The sequence below is a fragment of the Pocillopora damicornis genome, chromosome 7 (genome assembly GCF_964200805.1).
Source record: "Pocillopora damicornis chromosome 7, jaPocDami1.2, whole genome shotgun sequence".
Lineage (NCBI taxonomy): Eukaryota > Metazoa > Cnidaria > Anthozoa > Scleractinia > Pocilloporidae > Pocillopora > Pocillopora damicornis.
Genome location: NC_142676.1, coordinates 19,012,631 through 19,039,475, shown reverse-complemented (window position 1 = coordinate 19,039,475; position 26,845 = coordinate 19,012,631). Strand labels below are relative to the sequence as shown.

Sequence of the window (26,845 nt, the reverse complement as noted above, 5' to 3'; positions counted from 1 at the left end):
ACAGTATTCAAGGAGTCTTTTTCAAAAATGTTACTGCATTGATTACAACAGAATCACAGACCGAAATATATGGGTCATTTATAACCACATGTTTACATTTTATGAAGGCAATTCACATGCAAGTAAAATAATTCTTTGACATCAACTATCAAAATCAATAAACATGTGCTAAATCAAATATATTAATGATGGACCATATTTTTGTATCCACATCTGTTGCCATCTCCACGGACACATGTAAAAACGACTCGATGCCCGTCTTCGATTTCAGATCTCACGTATTTATCGCCAATTAATTCAAATTCCACTATGGGGTTTCTTTTTGTCAACCAAAATCTCACAGTCCCTGGTACAACATAAGCAAAATCGCCGTTTTCATTCATGATCCGCTCATTCCACTTTGTGCCGATATAACAATCCAGAGTTTCATTTGAAAGAATTTCATATATTAGTTTATTCCTCTGATATTTTTTGGATGAAATCCTCCCAAGACTTTTATAGAAAACATCGTCATCGACTTGAATTTCAATACGAACTTCTGGATCCTCTCTGCGCCCGGAGCACAACTTTCGGTTGATCTCCCTGTAAACGCGTTCATAAAAAGTTTGCTGGCGATCGCTGAAGGAATCATCGATTGGTTTTGACATCGGTTCCAATCGCATTACGGGCAAATTATGTTCATCGCAAGGCCTCCATTCGTCAAATTTCTCGCAGTACCCTTTGAAATGAATTTTGCCATGTTTTCTCGCTTTGTCGACCTATATTATCTCTACAGGATAAATATTCTTATCCGTAGTTTTTATTTTCTTGCATTGCTTGGTCTTAGCTTCTACGAATTCGTCAATAAATCTCTTCGGAGTCTTATGCTCCCGCTTCACTCTGTTGGCCGCCATTTTTAACATTGGCGCTCTTTACATATTTAATTACTCTGCGCATGTCAGGTGAGTAATACGGTGGCTTGGGACCAATTTAAGCAAATGTTCAGTTTTCTATGGGATAAGTTTGATATGTGTAATTATAAAAAGTTTCACCAGGAAACGAGCTATTTCAGCCGAGAAAATCCGAGGAAATGGAATGATATATCTGAACTTTTTACGGCTCAGATCTTTGCTGTTTCCTTACTCGGAACTGGTTAGATCAAATGACCACCACAAACCGTATAATATTAAGCCAAGCTTTAATAATTATTCGATCTAAAAGAAATACATTTATAATTCGCAATTAGAACAAACGCAAATCAAGTCTTTATCTTGTAACTAAATTCAAAAACTTCAATATAAACTTACTTCTGTGGCGGGTCGTTACAACAGCCTCACTTTACGGGTTAGCAGATTCTCCAGGTAAGCGGATTTAGAGACAGAAAAACGATAACAAAATAACTTCTTTCTCACTTCGATTCTGCTGAAAAACTGACTTAAAACATAATAATCTAACGCTTTTAAATCAATCTATTGAATTAATGTCAATCACGATTCTTGTCATCGAATAAATCTGTCAACACGAGGCAACGCCTATTTATTAAACGAAACATTTGCTATATCCCCAGTCATACAATTTCAATGCTATTTTTTTCCAATACTAGTGGCTGTATAGCTTTTAAATTTTCAGTATTCCCTTTCCTGTTTTGGGGATCATCGTTCCTTCTTATAAATTGTTTTAATTCGCTCACCTTTGTGCATTCGAAAGAACAATTAAGCATGCGTTACATTTGCGTCTTGCGTGACAGACAAGACGACACCTTATGACATAACTTGTGTTGATTCCTCGTGATCACGAGCTTGCAGTCGAGGTCGTATCACTGTTAACGAGTCTTTTTTCTCATACTTCAAAGGAAACTATTCATAGCCTACAGGTTAGAAAAGAGGATCAGAACAAGGATGCCGGTATTGAGAAGCAAGTATCCAGACCTGCAGATTCCTGATAATATATCATGGCCGGACTTCGTTCTCTCAAAGTTTGGCAATTACGGAGACAGGACAGCAATTGTAAGATTCTTCCTTTGATGAATAATTACATTTCTAAGTTATCGATTTTCGTGATTTCATATTCCAAAAGTAGATTTTCGCTCGCAAGTCAGTAAAAATCCGGTGAACAAGTACGTTGCAGAGTACAGCGCGCTTGTGATCAAGTATTGCGACATAACATCCTCACTAACCATGGGAAGAGGATGACTAGGATTTCGCTACAAATATTTGTCGATTTTACTATACGGTACATTTGCACAGATCCCAGTCTGGAGTCATTCGTTATCTTGAACGTAGACTTACATGTTTGATATACAGGCTCAAGGATCCTTTTTCCTACGTAGTCTTAATTTTTCAACAGTAACATCAACTAACGTTTCTGCCATATTTATTTTGGGTGCATGTCTTGTTTTGTTGTTTCCACAGCTCCACAGCAATGATGCTGGGGTACCGGGCCTCCTATTTAGAGCCTTGTAATTCTTTTTTTGGGTTTTTTTTAAATTTTTTTTTTATTCAATCCAACCGACCGACTCAATATCACCAAACGCATTTGACGCTAAACGGAAAAAAAGGGGGGATGACCTCACGGTCAAAGATTTTCTTTGTTGCTAGCTAAGGAAGTATTCTGTTGTTTCCCTCAAATGATAATTTTCCTTAAGTAGGTCCAATTCCTATCGAATCCACTATTTTTGAAAGTTTTAGAGACTTTTAGACAGACTGAGGTATGAGTTCTAGGCAGCAAAAGGGTTATCCTCCCCCCCCCCCCCCCGCCTCCGCTCACCCTTCTCTCCTCTCTCTACTCAAATTTGGACAACCCATGTAGACTAGGGTGCAGGTCATGGTTTGTCTCGTTTTCAGGTAACAGAGAAGCGCTGGGGACAAGGGTGTGGTAACGTCACCCACCATGAGTCAAAGCTCTTTTTTTTTCTTTTCTTTTCTTTGATAACAACCCGCTAAACTCTTTTCCTTCTTCTGATAAGGTTTTTGTTTCTCCTCTTTCAGGTTGACGGAGAGTCCGGAAGATCGCTCTCGTACAATGAAATCAAAGACTTGACTCATCGATTTAGTTCTGCTTTGGCCAGAAGAGGATTTCAGAAAGGCGATGTGATGGCCATTTATCTTCCAAATGTGATTGAATATCCAATCATTTTCCATGGCGTGGCGCGGCTCGGTGGTGTCAACACTACCATCAATCCACAGTACTCTCCCCAGGACCTCGCTCGTCAGCTGACCAGCTCCAGGGCAAAATACCTCATTACCATGCCTTCTCTTGCAGAGAGGGCTTTCAGAGCCGGCGTGTTGAAAGAACTCCGCTCTGTTATAGTTATTGGCAAGTCGCAAGGTTGTGAATCGATTGCGTCTCTTCTATTAGACGATGGGACAGCTTTCCCTAGCAACGTGAAAATCAACCCAAAAGAGGATCCAGTTTCTTTGCCTTTTTCAAGCGGTACGACTGGTATTTCTAAGGGTGTGGTCATCACGCATTACAACCAGGTAGCGCAATTATGTTTGCTGACTAGAGATGGTCCTTCGCCGGTAATAAGGACATGGTTAAATGTGCTGCCTTTTTTTCACACGTACGGCCTTACTATTGCCATGGGTCTGGCCCTCTATTCTGGTGACAAGGTGGTCATCCTTACAAGATTTGACCCAGAAATATTTCTTCGCACCATTCAAGACTACAAGGTTCGTATCTGACTCACTCTACTTAATAACACTTGAGTTCATCTTATTGAGTTTTTTATTTATTTATTTATTTATTTATTTATTTAATAATCAGTAGTTAGTGCTGTAGGTTAGGCATTGCGTAGAGTACCACTCAAAAGTGTGGTTCGTTAGTCAATGATGGTTAGCAAAGTGGTTGTTGACATCACCTTTCATTGTCGCTTGCTTGTGTTCAGTCAATCCTGTTGTGAGGTTTCTGCCAGTCACCCCGATGTAGGAGGCGTGGCAGTCGGAGCAAGTGATCTTATAAGCCGCTCCATGTCTGTTCCACGGTTCGTCCTTGTATACGATATTTGTCAGTAACTCTCAATATTACCCAGTTATACTCTACCACCGACGCTGCACCACAGTTTCTTTAGAAACATACCCCCTTTATTCAAATGAAGTTTTGGTTTCCTTTCCGCGGTTGAATTTTAAACGCTCGTGTCAACGTCCCTTTATGAAGGCACTTGCTAAAGTTTCACTTTTCCCAAAGTGCTGACGAGGAGAATTTGCGTAACAATCAAGAATTTCTTTAGTTGACGATTATTTCTAATATTCTTGTGACCTTAATGTTTGATATTATAAGGAGAAATTATAGGCTAGTCACTCTTAAGGGTTAAATGGTATATTTTGAATTTTTCTTTTTTTTAGGTGGCAATTGCTCCTCTTGTTCCTCCGTTGGTGCTATTTTTATCCAAACATCCCATGGTAGACAAATATGACTTATCAAGTCTGCGGGTCATATCTTCTGGGGCTGCGCCTCTAGGTGGAGACCTGGAAATTAATGCTGCCAAGAGGATACCAAGTGCGCCATTAGTTCGTCAAGGTCAGCACTTCTTTGTTTTAATTTTCCTCACTTTGATCGCGCTTTGAAGCGACGAGAGTGCCTGTATTTCACGTTTTACGTGATTGTAAAAAATTGCGTAATTATAGACCCGCGAAAAAGAATTATCGCGCAATTTAAACACGCGAAATTGCATCCCTTATAGAAAATTCAAATCAAAGGAAAAAAGTGATTTGATCCATTCTTCAAAGTCAATTCCTTTTGAATAAAGAAATGAAGGATTAGAAGGCATTATTTACCTTTTCATTCCGCGTTGCGAAGAAAACTCTAAGGAAATCAACGCGATTGTTACCTTAAAGCCTTTACGCAGTGAATGAAACCATGTCGTGTCACTGGAGGACACGACATCGTGTCATAAGGAATTATGGGTTGTAGTTGTTTGTCTGATGTCCGGCTAGCAGGGTTAACTTCAAAAGTTCTTCCTTTTCAGTCCATCTTCTGCGGAGTTTTGTCAGTCGAGAATCCGTCGTATTCCTCACTAAATAACAACTGAAAAAAAGTGATCGACGCGTAATAACAACAACACACACAGGATACGTAGGGACAAATACACAAATTTTTTAGTGGCCTTATTGATAAGTTCTCTCTTGTATCTTCCGTCGTGAAATGACGTCAATTTACAAAGATTTCGCATATGGAGTAGAGAATCTAGCTATTCTCTTCATCATTTGAATCGCTAGATTCGTGCAGTCGTCAAAAGGTAACACATTTTGCAAAATGACATGAAGGTTAGACCACTTGAATTGCGAAATTTAATGCCCTTTTTCATATTTGCTTATTGAAAGTCACGCGAAATACCGTCACGCCAAAATCGCGAAATTAAATATAATAAGGTAGCCTTTCCTCGGCTACCTGAGTCTCCCTAAATCCTCGGTTCCAGTTTTCAAACGATTTACCGCGTTCAAATCAACAAACCCCTAGATAATTACTGTTCATCATATGGAGATCAGTTTCTTGTAAATTATTGTAATTGTAAGATTTGCCTCGCCCCATTTTCTCATCGCTCTCTTTGGTAGGTTATGGAATGACTGAACTGACTTGTTCATCTCATGGCTTTGGGTCCAGAGAAAAACATAAGGTTGGCTCCATAGGGCGTCTGCTTCCAAATCTGGAATGTAAGGTGTGTGCCGATTGGCCTAGAATAACTTGAATAACATGATTAGATGTTTTTAATAACTTTTGGCTAATTAACAACTATTTACCGAAGCGGGGTGGTAAGTGGTGGATTTTTATCGAGCCACGAAGCGGCGAGGTAAATATCCACCGCTAGTCACCAACACTGAAGGGAATAGTTGCCTTAGTGTATACTAAAACAGTGAGATAATATGGTACCAAAAGTTGATTTTAGCTCATCTATTCTTACAACGATTACAATATCATCGGGCGCAAATCCCGTGCACGTTTCTCAGACCTGAGTAGCAAAGGAGTTTTGGAGTTTGAGTAGCCAATCACAGAGCGTCCTCAACGCTATCCACTTTTTTATTTGATCATAGTATTTAGTATGGTTTTAATTCCTTAGGTTATTGATACTGGAAGTGGCAAGATTCTAGGACCAAACCAGGACGGAGAGATATGTATCAAAGGACCAATTGTTATGAAAGGTATCGAAGCTATTTACACCTAGACTTTTCCATTGAGAAAATTATTTTGGTAGAAACCTCGACAACCTTTTGTTAAATTAAAACTGAGAATACCTGGCTTACGCCTTATCAGTTCCCTCTGCATCTGAAAACCAGATGTTTACGCTTGCAGAGGTTTCTGGGTAAATAACCCTTTAGTTTCTAGAAGTGATTAACGTTTAATTTCTCCCTGAAATATCCACACATTATCCAGCAAACTGGTAATGAGCATACTCAAACTTATCAGGTTGAAGTTGTTCTTTTGATCTAACACCAAAGTCTCATAACCAATTTACAAGGAAATTTGTAGCAGCTAGAGGAGGGGACTGTGCGGCAACTACAACAACCCCACTAGTAAAGCCAGAAGCACTGGCAGAAGCGTGCAAAACCTTTTTTTTTTTTTTTTCGTTATGTCAGCATTTCTGAAGGTAAATGGACCATGATAACTCAGATCTTTTCACCCGCAAAGAACTGCGATAGACTCAGACTTAGCCTAAGTCTGTGGATGGGACTGTGTGCGAGGCTTCTTTCCACAAGTTAAACAGAAAACTTTTTTTCTTGCGCAAAGCGGCCATTGCTTTTGCCAATAGAAATGAGTGATGTAGAGGTTTCAAAAAGCTTTTTCCATGAGCGGCTGCCGATGGTGTTAAGAGGCAGATGTGCCCGGAAAAGGGGCTGTAAGGCAAAATCCAAATACGAGATCCTGCTCGAGGTGATGGTCGATTAGTCCTTTACACCCTAACATTAGTATGCGTATTCTCCTTAGTCATCATTTCCTATATTCTCGTGAGCTTAACCTGTGATTTTGGCGAGATATTTTAAGGAGAAATTAGATGTTCGTCACTCTTAGGGATCAAAGGGTTAAACGACGGATAACCGCAGATAACACAACAAATACTTTCTTATTAATCCAGATGTAAGCACGTCATGATACAAAAACCGACTAACTATAATTCGTAGCAAACCTTAGCCCGGGAACAAATAAGCAACACGAAATGTCTCTTAAAGGAAAACGCTACACACGCCTGCCAAACAAACGTCGACAGGCGGAGATCTTATAGGCGGCTTAAGACCACCGGCAACCGGCTTTTATCGAGACCGATGATGACGTATTTAAAATCTCTTTAGGTTATTTGAACAACCCAGAGGCTACCGCGAGGACAATTGACGCGGATGGCTGGCTTCACACAGGAGACATTGGACATTATGACGAAGATGACTATTTCTTTATTGTTGATAGACTCAAGGAACTCATTAAATACAAAGGATTCCAGGTAATATGTGAAACCGTTCTTCCGTGCAGAATTCTTAAACGTATCTGAGTTAATAGCTGATGATCGATAACTGAAATCGAATGAATATTCTCTCACTGGCCTTTGCAAACTATCTCCGCCCCCGGATGCTAGTATTTCCTTTTGGTCTTCTGTACGTCTTTGTCAGCGGTGTTGTCGATAAAGATACCATATCGTAACACAGCGGTCAAACGTTGGGCATGCGCGAAGGGATCTATTCTGGTCTTCCGCGTCTAATTTCAAATGAAAAAATGAGAAAAAACTACCGAAGCTGTCTCGCAGAGTCAGCGAAATAGGATTTAAACGCTCATAGAAATCTGCAAGAGGAAAAAAAACTAGGGCAATGGAAAACTAGAGACTTATTGAACACAAAGCCTTTTAAAGTACGGGTATCCTGTTGATTTACCCCTCTTTTTTGGGTCGCTTTACCAAAGGTTATATCCTGTAACTTACTGGCCCATGTGGTAGTTTAGAACTCTTGATATTGTAAGACAACTTGGTTCTGCCAGCCTGACTCGTCAATACAACATTTGCACAAGCGCAGACGTTTGACCGCTGTGTTTTATGTGGCTAACAGTGAGCCTTGCAATTTGTCTTTAGGTTCCTCCGGCGGAGCTCGAAGCATTATTACTTTCCCACCCAAACGTGAGCGATGTGGCAGTCATCGGCATTCCCGATCTTGTGTCGGGTGAGCTTCCGAAAGCGTTCGTGGTTCGACGTGGAGACGTAACGTCGGAAGAACTGAAGCAATTTGTGGCCAGTAAAGTTCCGCCAGAGAAGAAACTCCGGGGTGGGGTGGAGTTTGTAGAAAAAATACCAAAGTCAGCCAGTGGAAAAATACTTCGACGTCTTCTCAGAAAGCAAGAGCAACAGAAGAGTCGTCTTTGATTGCCCGAGTTGAGCGCACTTTTATCAGTAAAACTTATTGATGTGGTGGGCTCCGAGAGCAGGCCAGGAGAAGTGAATCTGGTTGACAACCCCGAGCGGGATTACCCGCCTTGTTCCGCTCAATGAAATTTTTAGTTGTGATCTATACCATATGATTAATGTTATACATGATTTCCTTGTTTATTTACGTCCACTTCGTCTAGGTTAATAAAAATGTAATTATTTGGCAAATCTATAACCATCTCGACCGATGGAGCTCTGAGAAGAACAATATAAGATCCTTAAAATAGTATGAATGGCGTGAATCACACAACTGTTATAATAATAATAATAATAATAATAATAATAATAATAATAATAATAATAAAATTAAACTTCTTGAACTTTAAAGAAGAAGAAGATTATAATAATACTTATATAGCACCGATATAAAAATTGCTATTTTCATCAGCGCTTGAAAGAACTGTTTGAGTACAATTTCCACTTTCACCTAGACTCGAGTCATCACCAACAACAACTCGTCAAGACTAAAACTTACCTTCGGTATCAAAGATATAGCCTTCGCAAAAAAGGCTGTAACCACAAGTTCTGACTTTTTTTGGGACCTTTCCATCTTTCTCAAGCCATTTCTCGACGAAAGGTGAATCAAAATATCGAATATATTTAAGAGATTTCGACTACGCGACGGAAGCCACAACTCCCTCAGCCACAGTGTCTATTGGAAACATGCCGACAGAATGCCCGTCCAGCCTGGATTTGGTGCGCCACGCGATCCAAGTTGGCGCTGCGTGATGAAGGTGTATCACACGTATATCCTTTGTCCCATTGCTATTTCATTTTTCTTGCGAATAAAGAGAAATATTTGCATGATTATCCGTTTTCTCAGAGGCGATTCTCAATATGGGAGTGGTAATTGGGCCAGAGAGCCCTATTGGAGGGTGGCGAAGGAGGGGTCCGATCATACGTCACGCTGCGTCTGTGGGAGAGTATAACAGGGTAATTTCACATTATCCACTGAGTTGATAACGTAAATTAGCCACCATAAAGAGTTAAAAAGCTGAAGTTTCAAGCGTTAGCCCCTCGTCAGCTTCGTTAACAGTTAAAAAGCTGATATTTCGAGCGTTAGCCCCTCGTCAGCTTCGTTAACAGTTAAAAAGCTGATATTTCGAGCGTTAGCCCCTTATCAGCTTCTTTGCTCCGACGAAGGGCTAACGCTCGAAACGTCACCTTTTAAACTCTTTACGGCGGCCAATTTACGTTATCATCTCCGTTGATAATACAATTTAACCGATGCAGCACCTTTCAGTCATGACTAATTTTGTACTTTTTGACAGCGAAAGTAGAAACGCAGGAATCTCCGGTACGCGACATTCTCGGTATTACTTCATCATCAGTTATAGCTCTCAAGAAATCTATCTGCTGAAGAAACAAAAGCAAATACAACATTAATGGCGGTTGGGAAATATGAATAACAAACGCTTTTCAATCTTCAGAGCGCAATTAGTAAGGTCAATTATATTTTCATGTCACAAACTACGTACAACCATATGATTATTTTTTAACTTTTTTTGCGAGCTGATCAACGACTACTTTCCCTAGTAGCAACAATGTTGTTGTTATTATATTTTGAGTACTAAATACGTCAGACCCTTTTGTATAAATTCTTAAAGAAGATTTGTGGAGAGGAACAATTACGAATAACATTACCCCTGAGGGACTTGTTTACGACACTGTTGTCACGCACACACTCAATTTCGAATTCACCAAGTCATCTGAACCTAACTCTTTACTAACGCATCAGCTTGTAACAGTCGTTAATTTTCTTCTTTTTACGAAGTCACTTCGAACTTGGAAAGGAAGATCGTTTCAAAATGGATAAATGTGTGAGCATATTCGCAGCCTTTGTAAACGTGTTGGTGGCCTCTTCGATAGCTGCAAAAAAATGTCCTGGAAACCCAACTTATGCTTTGACATGGAAGGCCTCGTGGACTCGTGATAATCATTCGAATACACCACTCCCAAGCGGTGCAAATTTCTCGAATCTAATCGGTTGTACTCATGGATCTGATTACATAATGTGGCGGAGAGGAATGAATGCTTCTGCAGGTGTTAAATTAGTGGCAGAACAAGGTAAGAAAACGAACTTTGTTGTAGTCGTTTTTTAGTTTTTTTAAGGATCATCTTATTCGAATATTGAACCAAAACGTTTTTTTTGAAAGACCTACCAAGACAATTTCCTTTCCTTGTCCTAACAATAGTAGCGAACAAAAGTAAACAAATTTGTTATGCTAGACATACGATCGACATTTCGACAGTTTGCATTTGTTTTCCTTAAACTCTGAGCTCTAATAGTGCGAAAAGAAGTATTTTGAATAAATGTATTTAGCCGAAGCAATTTCGAGATTCACTTTCCTAATGAAAGACAACACGGCGTACTACATGAAAATGTTATCAACCGCTTCGTCTACATGCGTTAGACAAGGTTGGCCAATAAAGGATTTAGGCTGGCCAATAATGGATTTACTGAGGCTGGCCAATAAAGGATTTATGACTGTCGGTGAAAGTGGCAGATGCATACCTCGCTATTTTGCGGTAGAAAACCACTTAATACTTGTTGGTTATGCCATGCGATTACACCATTTTACCACATTAGGGCACTGGAACGCGCAAAATAGACCGCAGTATTAAACTGTAGAACAGGGAAAAAACATGTATGGACGGAAAGTGGAGCTGAAAAATTGGTGCTCTGAGCGATCCAAATTTTGTTTTGGTCCGTTTTTTACGCCTCACTTCTTATTAGAAAAACTTCCGCCTGAGATTTTGGTTAGCCATGATATCTCTAAAAATGGCTTCGTATGTGATGTTTTCGCCTTCTGCGTTCGATGAATGGTCAGATGAAACCTTCAGGTACTCACTTAAAAAAACTAAAAACCAAATTACTTAAAATTGAAATAATAGACAAGGAGTAATGGCCTTATTCGATGGTTTACCGTATAATACTAGGGAACACTGCACATATCTTCTATTTTTCCTCGCCACTACGGACTCGGAAAAATAATGGCTACGCAACGCGCACGTTATGAGCATTGTTTTTGTGCGTTAAATTGATCGTGTATTTTCTTGTTTTTGTTTTGTGTTGTTTTGAGCATTTTTTTTAATTGGTTGTTTATATTCACAAGTAGTGAACATAGAAATGGGTCCATGGTGTGAAACTCGAGACAAACGTTTTTTTGTTTTGATGGGCATATGTCAATCAATATATATCGGTGATTCATTTATCTTTGACTTTTTTTACCTGTTTTAAGGTCAAACTGGAGCACTCGAAACCGAAATAGAGGCTCAGAAGTCTGCTGGAAAGGTCTGGCAGCTCATTCTGCCGAGGTATGGGCTTGGTGCAGTAGATGAAAAAACCCGTAATTCAAGTCAAGGTTACGGTCATTCACTCTAAGGTGTCTCTAATCAGCATGCTCGCTCCATCCCCCGATTGAATTGGTTCGTAAGAGTTGACAGCCATGATCTCTGTGAAAATGGCCGATGGCGAGAGGCCTGGCACGTCATTACGTTACTACCGTATGATTCAGGCACTGATAGCGGGTCTCAGTTTATTGGCCGCGATCAACAAACAGTGCCACCTATGCCAATCTTCCGAATCAATAACACCATGAATGGTGTTTTTAAGACCAATGAATCCATCAAAAGCCTGGGGAAGTTTCGATTCAAGCTTCAAGTGGAGATGGAGAACTCGGCCAGCAAGGACCGTTTAATTTGCTTGTGATCGTTACTGTTGCGTCCATTCTGGCATTTTTTTTTTGGGGTATCAAATTATTTAAGTTTTTTTCCGCGTCTTAGTGGGGTGGAGTTTTTGACCTTTTTCCTTGAGAGCTGAATAGAAGAAGAATAAACATATGCGATTTATTTTCCTGGGTCGCAGATTCCCTTTACTGTGAAAAATTAGGGCCGGTCAGCTGTGAAAAGTTTTACTTGATTCAGTAACTATGGTTCCTTTTGGAGAACGTTGCAAGTTTTGCCCTTCAATCTTCCTCCATGCTTGTCACCGCATTAAAGTGAAATTTTCACAAATCTTCCAAGCACACACTTCACATTTACCATTAAAACTATCTACAGTTTAAGAGGGAGATGTTAGAATCTCATCTTAGAGGCCATGTAATCTTGAACAACGGTTATAACTTATGACTTACTGGCTCGTGTGGTTGTTGACTCTTGATATTGTGAGACAACTTGGTACTGTTAGCCTGAAAGCACGCCACCTAATCATAACAACATTTGCAGAAGCGTAGACGTTTGACGGCTGTGTCTCGTGTTGCTAACAGTGAGCCTTGCAGTTTGTCTTTTAGGTTCCTCCGGCGGAGCTCGAAGCATTATTACTTTCCCACCCAAACGTGAACGATGTGGCAGTCATCGGCATTCCCGATCTTGTGTCGGGTGAGCTTCCGAAAGCGTTCGTGGTTCGCCGTGGAGACATAACGTCGGAAGAACTGAAGCAATTTGTGGCCAGTAAAGTTCCGCCAGAGAAGAAACTCCGGGGTGGGGTGGAGTTTGTAGAAAAAATACCAAAGTCAGCCAGTGGAAAAATACTTCGACGTCTGCTCAGAAAGCAAGAGCAACAGAAGAGTCGTCTTTGATTGCCCGAGTTGAGCGCACTTTTATCAGTAAAACTTATTGATGTGGTGGGCTTTGAGAGCAGCTTAGAGGAAGCGAGTCTGATTGACTACCCCGAGTGGGATCACTCGCCTTGTTCCGCTCAATGAAATTTTTAGTTGTGATCTATACCATATGATAAATGTTATACATGGTTTCCTTGTTTATTTACATCTACTTAGTCTAGGTTAATTAAAATGTAATTATTTGGCCAATCTATAACTATGGGCGGCCGTCACCACCAAAAATACAAGGATGTCAAATAGATCAGCAAATACATAGATGGCTTAAGGATCAGTTGCAGGATAGCATAGCTAATAAAGGAATGGCATGGCCAAATTATAGACAGTCTAGTTTTCCTTAGTGAAACAGAACACCCTAAACATGAATAGTTTAGCCAAATGAGAAACGGTCTAGTAGCCCATGTTGAGTTGGAACATGAGATTGTGAAATGGACTAGCTCAATTACGAATAGCTTAGCACTCATTTGCAATACAGTACTCAAACGGTGTAGCGTTGCGTTAAACGGTTCAGGGTAACGTCGAGTAGTACAGCCTACGCACAAACGGTGTAGCGTTGCGTCAAATGGCTCAGCGTAATGTAGAATGGTACAGCGTACACACATATGGTGTAGCGCTGCGGGAAATGGCTCAGCGTAATGTCGAATGGTACAGCGTACATAAAAACAGTGTAACGTTGTGTGAAATGGCTCAGGGTAATGTCGAATGGTACAGCGTACATACAAACAGTGTAGCGTTGCGTGAAATGGCTTAGCGTAATGTCGAATGGTGCAGCGTACATACAAACAGTGTAGCGTTGCGTGAAATGGCTTAGCGTAATGTCGAATGGTGCAGCGTACATACAAACAGTGTAGCGTTGCGTGAAGTGGCTTAGCATAATGTCGAATGGTACAGCGTACACACAAATGGTGTAGCGTTGCGTGAAATGGCTCAGCGTAATGTAGAATGGTACAGCGTAGACACAAATAGTGTAGCGTTAGGTCGAATAGCTTTGCAAAACATCAGACGCTCTATCTGAACATTAAATTGCTTAGTATTACTTGAAATATTTCGATGTTGTGGCGAATCGTCGTGGCGTGACGTGAAGGCTATGCCACTCCTTTATTAGCTATGCTATCCTGCAACTGATCCTTAAGCCATCTGTGTATTAGCTGATCTATACGACATCCTTGTATTTTTGGTGGTGACGGCCGCCAAGGCATCTCGCCGAAACCACCAAAAATACAAACCGCAAATGGAACAGCGATCTGCTGGGGGCATGACGTCATCGAATGTGAAGACTGACACGAAACCATTATATGGCGTAGCCGCTGGGGTGTCTACAAAACGAAGACCCCTGTTAATTTCACATCGGTTGGTGCTGAGGAACGCTTTGGGTTAGTTTTTTTAACTGTCCGTGCCTTATTCGGGCAAAAAAATTAGGGTCTTCGGTCTTCGGTCTTCGTTTTGTAGATTTTGATATGACCGCAATTCAACCAAAGAAGAGCGAAATAATCAGGCCAGCGGTAAGTCAGGCTTTTGCCAAAATGCAAAACGCAAAAAGGCGAGAACTGTCAATCATTTATGGTTGGTGAAAAGCGGCTAGATTTCATGAGCTTTATGTCTGTAGAGTGCAATCAGCCGGCAAAAAGTTCCGTTGTACGTGTTGGCACTAAAGTTGACGTCAATAGCTTGCAGAGAAAAGGTATTTGTCTGTTTAGAAATTTTAAAAATTGTTTCATTTGTGTTTTTTTATTCTCCAGAAATGTTTGGCTTGTGTCAGTTAATTGCTCTGAAAGTTTGTACTTCCGGTAAAATGTAAATTACCTTTTTTCGGGTTCCGGACTAAAAAGTGAGAAATTTACAAGTCAAGTGAGAGCAACAAGAGTTCCAACTAAAAAGAGTTTTTCAAATGAAGACATTCAATTATGACCCAAATAAGAACAAATAACGCTCCCGGTCTTCCTTAGTGCTTTAAATTATTTGTTTACTCGCAAACAGTTTTAGCAACGGTCTTTACTTTTTAGATCCACACGGTTCTTTTTAAACGGAAAACAAAAGCCGCAGTTATTTCGCGTCAATTGGCGTCACATTAATTTCACATCGGTTTGTGCTGAGGAACGCTTTGGGTTAGTTTTTTAACTGTCCGTGCCTTATTCGGGCAAAAAAATTAGGGTCTTCGTTTTTCGGTCTTCGTTTTTCGGTCTTCGGTCTTCGGTCTTCGGTCTTCGGTCTTCGGTCTTCGTTTTGTAGATTTAGGGGGGCTTTTCTACAAAACGAAGACCCCTGTTAATTTCACATCGGTTGGTGCTGAGGAACGCTTTGGGTTAGTTTTTTAACTGTCCGTGCCTTATTCGGGCAAAAAAATTAGGGTCTTCGTTTTTCGGTCTTCGTTTTTCGGTCTTCGGTCTTCGGTCTTCGGTCTTCGGTCTTCGTCTTGTAGATTGAGGGGGGCTTTTCTACAAAACGAAGACCCCTGTTAATTTCACATCGGTTGGTGCTGAGGAACGCTTTGGGTTAGTTTTTTAACTGTCCGTGCCTTATTCGGGCAAAAAAATTAGGGTCTTCGTTTTTCGGTCTTCGTTTTTCGGTCTTCGTTTTTCGGTCTTCGGTCTTCGGTCTTCGTTTTGTAGACACCCCAGCGGCTACGCCATGTAATGGTTTCGTGTCAGTCTTCACATTCGATGACGTCATGCCCCCAGCAGATCGCTGTTCCATTTGCGGTTTGTATTTTTGGTGGTTTCGGCGAGATGCCTTGGCGGCCGTCACCACCAAAAATACAAGGATGTCGTATAGATCAGCTAATACACAGATGGCTTAAGGATCAGTTGCAGGATAGCATAGCTAATAAAGGAGTGGCATAGCCTTCACGTCACGCCACGACGATTCGCCACAACATCGAAATATTTCAAGTAATACTAAGCAATTTAATGTTCAGATAGAGCGTCTGATGTTTTGCAAAGCTATTCGACCTAACGCTACACTATTTGTGTCTACGCTGTACCATTCTACATTACGCTGAGCCATTTCACGCAACGCTACACCATTTGTGTGTACGCTGTACCATTCGACATTATGCTAAGCCACTTCACGCAACGCTACACTGTTTGTATGTACGCTGCACCATTCGACATTACGCTAAGCCATTTCACGCAACGCTACACTGTTTGTATGTACGCTGCACCATTCGACATTACGCTAAGCCATTTCACGCAACGCTACACTGTTTGTATGTACGCTGTACCATTCGACATTACCCTGAGCCATTTCACACAACGTTACACTGTTTTTATGTACGCTGTACCATTCGACATTACGCTGAGCCATTTCCCGCAGCGCTACACCATATGTGTGTACGCTGTACCATTCTACATTACGCTGAGCCATTTGACGCAACGCTACACCGTTTGTGCGTAGGCTGTACTACTCGACGTTACCCTGAACCGTTTAACGCAACGCTACACCGTTTGAGTACTGTATTGCAAATGAGTGCTAAGCTATTCGTAATTGAGCTAGTCCATTTCACAATCTCATGTTCCAACTCAACATGGGCTACTAGACCGTTTCTCATTTGGCTAAACTATTCATGTTTAGGGTGTTCTGTTTCACTAAGGAAAACTAGACTGTCTATAATTTGGCCATGCCATTCCTTTATTAGCTATGCTATCCTGCAACTGATCCTTAAGCCATCTATGTATTTGCTGATCTATTTGACATCCTTGTATTTTTGGTGGTGACGGCCGCCCATATATAACCATCTCGACAGATAGAGCTCAGTTAATTACACGTACATCCTTAGTCCCATTGCTATACTAAAAAGGGCTGTGGTACCTCTTATCCATTCCATTTTTCTTGAAAATACTGAAAGAAAAATATTTGCATGATTATCCGTTTTCCCAGAGGCGGTTCTCGATATGGGAACAGCAATTAAGCCAGAGAGCCGTATTGGCCCTGCGGAAAAGGAAGCTTGAGCATAGTAGAGGTATCGTCAGTTATTCTTAAAACATTCCATTGCAAATAAAGTAATTATACCTTCATACATGTAAATCAGGTGCTGTTGGTAACCCATTTCTTGCTGTTGTTGTATTTAGAAAAACCGCCGAAGAATCTGTGGTGCTGCGTCGGTGGGAGAGTATAACAGGGTAATTTAGTATTATCGACTGAATTGATAACGTAAATTAGCTACCGTAAGGAGTTTAAAAGCTGACGTTTCGAACGTTACCCCCTCGTCAGCTTCGTTAAGAGTTAAAAAGCTGTTGTTTCGTGCGTTAGCCCCTTATCAGGTTCGTTGTTCCGACGAAGGGCTAACACTCTAAACGTCACCTTTTAAACTCTTTTCGGTGGCCAATTTACGTTATCAACTCAGTTGATAATACAACTTAACCGATGCAGCGCCTTTCTGTCATGACTAATTTTGTACTTTTGACGGCGAAAGTAGAAACGCAGGAATTTCCGATATGCGACATTGTCAGTATTACTCCACCATCAGTCATGGCTCTCGAGAAATCTACCTGCTGAAGAAACAATAGCAAATACGACATTAATGGAGGTTGGGAAATATGAATAACAAACACTTTTGTAGAGAGGCAATCTTCAGGGGAGAGTTTGTAAGGACAATTTTATGTTAATGTTACAAACTCCGTGAAACGAAAGAACTACTACCAAAGGATTTCTTTTTTTGCTAGCTGATTTAAGACTGACTTCCTTTGTAGCAACAATGTCGTTGTTATTATATTTTGAGTACTAAATACGTCAGACCCCTTTGTGTAAATTATAAAAGTTGATTTGTAGAGGGGAACAAATTTGAATAACAATACCCCTGAGGGACCTGTTATGACGCCGCAGTCACGCACACACGCAATTTCGAATTCGCCGAGTCATCCGAACCCAGCTCTATAAGAAGACATCAGCTTGTAGCGGTCATTATTGCTTTTCTCCTTCTCAAGTGCAAAGCCACTTCGAACTTGCAAAGGAAGCTCGTTTCAAAATGGCTAAACGTGTGAGCATATTCGCAGCCTTTGTAAACGTGTTGGTGGCCTCTTCGATGGCTGCAAAATGTCCCGGAAACGCTAACTATACTTTGACATGGAAGGCCTCATGGACTCGTGATAATCATCCGAATACACCGCTTCCAAGCGGTGCACATTTCTCGAATCTAATCGGTTGTACTCATGGATCTGATTACATAATGTGGCGGAGAGGAATGAATGCTTCTGCTGGTGTTAAATCAGTGGCAGAACTAGGTAAGAAAACGAACTTTGTTGCAGTCGTTTTTCAGGTTTTTACGGATCATCTTATTCGAATATTGAGCCAAAACTTTTTTTGAAAGACTTACCAAGACAATTTTCTTTGCTTGTCCTAACAATGGTGGCGAACATAAAAGTTAAAAAAAGACATACGATCGACATTTCGACAGTTCGCATTTGTTTTCCCTAAACTCTGAGCTCCTATAATGCAAACAGAAGTATTTTGAATAAGTTCATTTAGCCGAAGCAATTATAAGATTCACTTTCCAAGTGAAAGAAATCCCGACGTACATGAAAATGTTATCGACCGTTTCGTCTACGTGTTATAGACAAAGTGTGGGTCAAGATGGTTGGATATTGACCAAATTCTTTTTTTTTCGCGTCGAGGTCCATAAATACGCAAGAAGGAACGAGGCTAATATCCAGCCATCTTGCCAAACAAGCTTGGGCAATTAAGGATTTACATGGTGGCCGAGGGCTGCCACTCATAGACGTGAATTGCCCATGGATTTCAGTTTTATTTTGAAATGAATTTTGCCTTTAAATTTGATTTCTACTTTATTTTACTTTCAATCTTTCTTTTTCCTTTCTTTTGCAGTCACGTTCCATTTTACTTTCAGTATTGATTTCTTTTTTTTTACTATTCAATCTTAGAAAAACTAAAATTCTGAGTGGCAGCCCTCGGCCACCATACATATCTTCTATTTTTCCTCGCTATTACGGACTCGTAAAAATAATTGCTTCGCAACTCGCATGTTATGAGCATTTTTTTGTGTGTTAAATTAATCGTATATGTTTTTGTTTTGTATTGTTTTGAGCATTTTTTTTTAAAAATAGGTCGTGTATATTCACAAGTAGTAAACATAGAAATACATCCATGGTGTGAAACTTGAGAAACGATTTTTTGTTTTGATAGACATATGTGAATTAATACATCTCAGCGAATCATTTATCTTTGATGTTTTTATTTGTTTTAAGGTCAAACTGGAATACTCAAAGCCGAAATAGAAGCTCAGAAGTCTGCGGGAAAGGTGTGGCAGCTCATTCTGCCTGGGTATGGCCTTGGTGCAGTAGAGGAAAGGACCGGTATTCCAGTCAAGGTTACCTCCAACTTTTCAAGGGTGTCTCTGATCAGTATGCTCGCTCCATCCCCCGATTGGTTCATAGGAATTGACAGCCATGATCTCTGTGACAATGGCCAATGGCGAAAGACCTGGGACGTCACCATGTTACCACCGTATGATTCAGGCACTGATAGCGAGCCTACGTTTATTGGCGATCAACCAACAGTGCCACCTATGCCAATCTTCCGAATCAATCACACCATGAATGGTGTTTTTAAGGCCAATGAATCCATCAAAAGCCTGGGGGAGTTTCGATTCATGCTTCAAGTGGAGACGGACAACTCTGGGAACGAGAACTCGGCCGGCAAGGATTGTGTTAATTCGCTTATGATCGTTATTGTTGCTTCCATTCTGGCATTTTTGTTTTAGGGTGCCAAATAATTTAAGTTTTTTTTTTTCCGCTTCTTAGTGGAGTGGAGTTTTTGGCCTTTTTCCTAGAGAGCTGAATAGAAAACAAATAAACAAATGCGATTCATTTTCTTGAGTCGCAGATTCCATTCACTGTGAAAAGTTGGGGCTGGTCAGCTGTGAAAAGTTTTACTTGATTCAGTAACTGTGGTTTCTTTTGGAAAACGTTGCAAGTTTCACTCCCCTTCAATCTTCCTCCACGCTTGTCACCGCATTTAAGTAAAAATTTTCAAAGATTTTTCAAGCACGCACAACCCATTTATCATTAAAACTATCAATAACGAATCTTGCGTGAACTGACATAAACCTGGTATGATAAATATTTCGGAGAGTTTTTTTTTTTTTTTTTTTACAGTTTAATTAGGGAGATGCTAGAATATCTTCTTAGAGTATTATAAATATTTCGGAGAGTTTTTTTTGCTTTGTTTTTTTTTTTTTACAGTTTAATGAGGGAGATGCTAGAATATCTTCTTAGAGTCAAAGATTAGGGAGATTCTAGAATATCTTCTTAGAGTATTATAAATATTTCGGAGGGTTTTTTTTGCTTTGTTTTTTTTTTACAGTTTAATGAGGGAGATGCTAGAATATCTTCTTAGAGTCAAAGTGATCTTGAACAACGGTTCTACCCCCCACCTCCCCCACCCCTTTCTCAATTTTGGTATTAGAATATAACAATTTCCTAAAACCTTCCCCGCAGGGGAAGTGACGTTGGAATTTTCGTGTGAAGGCAGCCATCTACGTTACGAGCCATAATTTGGTTTTATCAACTGAGTTGATAACTGAATGTAAATTGGCCACTGTAAAGAGTTTCTTAAGCTGATTTTCCGAGCGCAAGCCCTTCGTTAGAGCGAAATATCACCACGGTTTCTATATAAACTTATCCCCCTCATTATTTTTTCGAATTACCAACAGATGTGTAAATAACAAATAAGTAGACTAGTATTACACTAAGGCTACAAAGAAATGTTTCCTGGTGTCATTACTACAGTCAGTGTCATTTTTTTTACCGCCGTCGGGGTTGTTTTGTTTTTAGTCATTAATCATCAGCGGAATCACTAGACCAGTAAATGCGTTATTGTCTAAAGTGTGAGGTCAAAATAGCCGGAGATTGGCTGAGTCTTTGTGTGTGTTTGTGTTGTTATGGATCGAGACGAAGTTGACGTTCTTAACCCTTTCACTCCCACAAGTGACCAAGACAGAATTTCTCCTTACAATATCAATACAATATCAAGCAGGCGGGTGATGAGAATAGAGAAGAATATCAATCATAGGATTATTAGTTGATCCAATACCAAATTCACTGAACTGACATCATAAGAATTGTATGGCAGATATGAGTAAGGAGAATTACTAATTAGATCTTGGGAGTGAAAGGGTTAAGAGCGCAAAAAGAAATAGGAAAAAAAAAGGAGCAAGGCTAATGTCCAGCCATCCTGACCGAACAAGCTTGGTCAACAAAGGATCTGTCGTTTAGCGAAAAGATTGCGCTCAAGAATGACTTGTTGATTTTCGGGCGCTGGAAAGGAAAACCAACTGCGATGGAATGTGCTCGTTTTTTATTTGACAAAGTCATTTCGAATTTCTATTGGAACTCCTTTTTCGACATTGTTCCAAAAGGAAAGCGGGATAAAAGCACGCAAGATGGGCCAATCTTGTCCCTTCGGGTAGACGTCTATAACACGGGATTCGCTTCACTTCACTGACCACATATTCTCTGTTATGAATATAATTCATATTAGTATTGTAAGATATTAGTTTTATCCCGGCAAGCTTCTACTTTTACCGTCACATTTCAAACACAAAAAGCAATAATGAATGCAATCTGACCGTGGAATCGTAAAGACATAGAATGTAATAAAATAAATGTAAGTTCATATCTATAAAATTATAAAAAAGATTCAAGCTTGCCCGACAGTATATGGAAACATTACTGGTTATATTCTGTATAGACAAGAGATTATAAACAGTTAATCATCTCTTGGTATAGATCTTGTCACGTATTTTTGTGTGCGCGTGTCTATGTCAGCTTTAATTTATTCCCTAAAAAGGCCCTGGTGAATATTTTATTGCGTTGGTTGTTCTGGGTTTGTTTTGTTTTGTTTTGTTTTGCTTTGTTTTGTTTTGTTTTTTTTTTCTGACGTTGGGATTTTTCACCAGCTTGTGGTGAACACCCACGCGTTCGTTTGAAATTCACGAATTCTAACAGGAAAAAGCGTGTTTTCTTTGAGACTGAAAGAAATGTTCAAACTCAAGAAAGCCGGAGATTTCAAAGTATGTTCAATATTTTGCGAAAACCTTACTTCTTGGAGAGACTATTTACCATTCATAAAGCGTTATAATCATAGCTTTCGGACGGAGGCTGATTTTAATGTCCCAAATTGTATCTTTGACGTCAAATTAACAAGTAAAAAAAAAATAATAAAATAAAAAAACGTTTTTGTCAGATACGTCAAAGGAACTTCTTGTCAGATTACAAACAATTCATTCGTGAGCCGGCTGCGAGTTGTTATGATTACAAACACGCCAGTTCCCATGACGAAATTATTACGATTGGCTCGTGAAACAAAGACTGACGGTGGGAAAATTTGAAAATGAAAACAAAGGAAATGTTTCTAAAGCAAATATATTTCCCACTTAATGTCACGCATTTCTAAGTTATGATTTGCTGAGTCACTGGTGCTCTTCAAATTTAATCATCCTTTTAAAATAAAACCGGAGTCAGGCTAAGATGATAATTTTAAATTGAAGCAAGTTATAAACGGTCCTCGGCGTCAACTGCGAAAGTCACTCTTGCGAAGATGGCACAACACATAGGCACTCTCTTGGCTGTTCTTAGCGTTATTGTAGTTTCGTCAACTGCAGTTAAATGTCCTGGGACAGCCACATACACTTTATCGTGGAAAGCTACTTGGACCCTAGCAAATCATCCGAATACAGCCCTTCCAAGCAGTGCACACTTTTCTCCTTTAATAGGTTGCTCTCACAGTGCGGACTACATCATGTGGCGAAGAGGACAGAAAGCTTCTTCTGGCGTTAAGTTGGTCGCTGAAACAGGTTAGAAAATGAACTTTTAAATTGGTTGTTTTTTAGCCATTGTACAAAAATCCCTTTTTCCACAAATTAAACAACAAAATAAAACTTGTTGGCGACCAAATTTTAAAACGCTTCGACTTCCGTGATCGGCCGACCAAAGAATGCAAATGTTGTTCGTTCAACGAAATTTTGTATGATCTTACTTCTTTCGTTTGAACGATGCGGATTTTTTTTCTCTACGTTTTAGCTTTGGTCAGTCGTAAGCTTCTCTTCTGTAAAGGCATTCATAGAAATAATTACTTTGTCAAAGATCTCGATCGTCTAAAAAAATTGGGAAAGGAATTTCACAAATCATGACGTCAAGGGCATAACAGAATATTTGACGATTATCCGCGTCAGGCTTAGTGAATATTTTTTAATAATCTCCGAGACGAATTCGAGGGTATTATTCGGCATTATTTTTTTTTTAGAGGGCACGGTAACGAATCCTGCAATCTGATTGGACCTTTACGCGGTCCGTATTTTCCTATCTCTGCCCAAGGGCAAAGGTAACGCTTTCGTGAGTCGCCGAGTACATCCCTACTTTCGTTGCCATTTTTCATAAATATATCTCGTTTTTCCGGCTGGGCAGTATTTTTAAGCAAGGACGTCGGTCACTAAATATTGGTTTCAGAATTAATTTGTACAAGCAACGGTGTCATTACGTTGGTTGACAAGCGGCCTAAAAACCTTTTGCAATTAATTTTGATCGTTCACAAAAGGTACCTAGAAAGTTAAAACGTGAGGTATTTGGTTACAGTTGAACTAATCGATGGAACTTTCATTCATTTAATATCTGAATTTTCTCAAACAATTTTTTCGTAGTGAAAGGGCGAGCAAAGTTTTAATTTCAATTCTACAACAAATATACGCTCTCGGTGAGTCTTTTCAAGTCCGTTCAATTTGGACATTTGTACCATAAATTGTACAACAGAAACTGAAGGAATTCAATGAGAAAAGGCCGCATTAAACCCCCTTGTGTCTCGTTGGAGTGTATCATTCGAATTTAGTTTTTGTGGAGGAAAGACCAGATTTTCACACGCCATTGCAGCAAACAAACGATCAAATGCTGAAAATGCTGCCCGAGGCCGTAGGCCGAGGACAGCATTTTCAAGGCCGAGCCCTCTAAAAAAAATATATATATTTATATAATAAGCCCAGTTATGCACGCGTTTTGATTGGTTCTCACTTATGATCTATTGGAGGATAGAAGTATAGAAGACGTCATCATTAAAACTTTTTCAAATTCTTTATTGTATGAAACAAATAGATTCCAAGTTGCCGTGCGTCTGTTTAGTAATAGATCACAGAGGACGTCAAAATGTGGTAAGAACATCAGTGATACACTCGGCTGCGCCTCGTGTGCCACTTTTTTGTTCTTACCACATTTTGACGTCATCTGAGATCTATTACTGAACAGACGCACGGCAACTTGGAATCTATTTGTTAAATATATATATATATATATATATATATATATATATATATATATATATATATATGTTTAGTTTTCACTAAACTGACCTCCTAGCCGGCAAATAACATATACATACTCAGAGTCTAAGGCAGATAATTGTTTTAGTAAAATTGTTCAGTTGCTTTCAAATTCTGTTTTAAAAATCGTTTTGTTTTTGAAACCATTCCGTTAAAATTGTTACGATTACTCGTATCGAGATAAGCAGCCAGTTTCCATTAGAATTTAACAGTCTTCTCGATTAAATCAGCAAAAACTTCATATCTTTCTTTTGAAAAGTGTTACCCCAAACTGAATAGCACCTTTTGTGCTCTTTAGAGTTGAATATTCTTCCATGGCGTTCATCACTCTTTGTGTACCATTGACAAAACGCAAAGCAGCCATTTTGAAATTTAGCGGCCCAGCTGTAATCGTCTCGCGCGAGATGATTATAGCGAGATATGGCGCAATTCTCGACCAATCAGAGCGCGCGCATCTCTATAATCACCGGAGCACTAAATCAATTTTACTTCTTGCTTTCTGGTGATGTTAATCAGAACTGCGAGTGTGACCTCTCTGTCATGACTTGACCATTATGCCTGTGTCAGGAGAGAATCATGGCAAGAGAGAGTGAGGGGGAGTTGATTTTTCTCTCTTAAACTGGTGGTGAAATGTCACAGGAAAGTAATGGCACCTTAACTGAAGAAAAATACCCTTGGAATTAACGCCTGTTGGCTGGTTCAATATTTAGGAGCTTCACAACACCATAAAGTGAATGAAGAAGATATTCGATGATGATCAAAAAAGATTTGAAATATTGTGACGTTTTTCATAGGTCAAACTGGAACTCTTAAAGGCGAAATAGAGTCTCAAATCTCTGGGGGAAAAGCCTTGCAGCTCATTCTGCCCGCGGGACCTGGGCTTGGTGCAGTGGATGAACTGACCAATATTCAAGTCAATGTTACCTCCAACTTTTCAAGGGTGTCTCTGATCAGTATGCTCGCTCCATCCCCCGATTGGTTCATAGGAATTGACAGCCATGATCTCTGTGACAATGGCCAATGGCGAAAGACCTGGGACGTCACCATGTTACCACCGTATGATTCAGGCACTGATAGCGAGCCTACGTTTTTTGGCAATCAACCAACAGTGCCACCTGTGCCAATCTTCCGAATCAATAACACCATTGAGGGTGCTTTTAAGGCCAATAATCCCATTAAAAGCCTGGGGGAGTTTCGATTCATGCTTCAAGTGGAGACGGACAACTCCGGGAAGGAGAACTCGACCGGGAAGGAGAACTCGACCGGGAAGGAGAACTCGACCGAGAAGGAGAACTCGACCGAGAAGGAGAACTCGACCGAGAAGGAGAACTCGGCCGGCAAGGATTGTGTTAATTCGCTTATGATCATTATTGTTGCTTCCATTCTGGCATTTTTGTTTTTGGGTGCCAAATAATTTAGCTTTAATAATAATAAGTTTTTTTTTTCGCATCTTAGTGGAGTGGGGTTTTTGGCCTATTTCCTAGAGAGCTGAATAGAAAACGAATAAACAAATGCGATTCATTTTCTTGAGTCGCAGATTCCATTCACTGTAAAAAGTTGGGGCTGGTCAGCTGTAAAGAGTTTCAACTGTGGTTTCTTTTGGAAAACGTTGCAAGTTTCACTCCCCTTCGATCTTCCTCCATGCTTGTCACCACATTTAAGTGAAAATTTTCACAGATTTTTCAAGCACGCACAACCCATTTATCATTTAAACTATCAATAACGAATCTTGCATGAACTGACATAAACCTGGTATGATAAATATTTCGGAGAGTTTTTTTTTTTTTTTTACAGTCTAATGAGAGAGATGCTAGAATATCGTCTTAGAGTCGAAGTAATCTTGAACAGCGGTTCTCCCCCCCCACCTTCCCCACCCCTTTCTCAATTTTGGTATTAGAATATAACAGTTTCCTAAAACCTTCCCTGCAGGGGAAGTGACGTCAGAATTTTCGTGTGAAGGCAGCCATCTACGTTACGAGCCACAATTTGGTTTTATCAACTGAGTTGATAACTGAATGTAAATTGGCCACTGTAAAGAGTTTCTTAAACTGATTTTCCGAGCGCAAGCCCTTCGTCAGAGCGAAACATCACTACGGTTTCTTTATAAACTTATCCCCCTCATTATTTTTTCGAATTACCAACAGATGTGTAAATAACAAATAACTGACTAGTATTACACTAAGGCTACAAAGAAATGTTTCCTGGTGTCATTACTACAGTCAGTGTTATTTTTTTTACCGCCGTCGGGGTTGTTTTGTTTTTAGTCATTAATCATCAGCGGAATCACTAGACCAATAAATGCGTTATTGTCTGAATTGTGAGGTCAAAATAGCCGGAGATTGGCTGAGTCTTTGTGTGTGTTTGTGTTGTTATGGATCGAGACGAAGTTGAGGTTCTTAACAAAACAAAACAAAAGCATTAGCTGATGACATTTTGATATCAGGCATTAATTCATTTATCTTCTCATATTTATTCGCCCTCATCTGGCGTAGTTTAGGTCTAGTGACATTTCTGACATACGCACGGATT

The 26,845-nt window shown here is 40.0% G+C and overlaps 3 protein-coding genes across 3 annotated transcripts; all 3 read left to right on the top strand.

The window, feature by feature from the left end:
- Nucleotides 1–1,736: 1,736 nt before the first annotated feature.
- On the top strand, nt 1,737–8,704 carry LOC113674177 (uncharacterized). The gene is made up of 7 exons (XM_089211954.1): nt 1,737–1,985; nt 2,967–3,650; nt 4,323–4,497; nt 5,532–5,635; nt 6,035–6,116; nt 7,263–7,408; nt 8,027–8,704. Exons 1-7 carry the CDS (start codon nt 1,878–1,880, stop codon nt 8,312–8,314), a joined length of 1,587 nt encoding a protein of 528 aa, XP_089068080.1. The 5' UTR covers nt 1,737–1,877; the 3' UTR covers nt 8,315–8,704.
- A 1,319-nt stretch (nt 8,705–10,023) lies between these two features.
- LOC149043030 (spondin-2-like) lies at nt 10,024–13,183 on the top strand. Its single transcript, XM_089211955.1, has 2 exons — nt 10,024–10,444; nt 11,620–13,183. The coding sequence occupies exons 1-2, from the start codon at nt 10,186–10,188 to the stop codon at nt 11,760–11,762; spliced, it is 402 nt and encodes a 133-aa protein (XP_089068081.1). The 5' UTR covers nt 10,024–10,185; the 3' UTR covers nt 11,763–13,183.
- Nucleotides 13,184–17,821: 4,638 nt separating this feature from the next.
- Nucleotides 17,822–25,872, top strand: LOC113674178 (uncharacterized). The gene is made up of 4 exons (XM_089213680.1): nt 17,822–18,215; nt 19,197–19,708; nt 22,492–22,804; nt 25,111–25,872. The coding sequence occupies exons 1-4, from the start codon at nt 17,960–17,962 to the stop codon at nt 25,728–25,730; spliced, it is 1,701 nt and encodes a 566-aa protein (XP_089069806.1). The 5' UTR covers nt 17,822–17,959; the 3' UTR covers nt 25,731–25,872.
- Nucleotides 25,873–26,845: the final 973 nt, after the last annotated feature.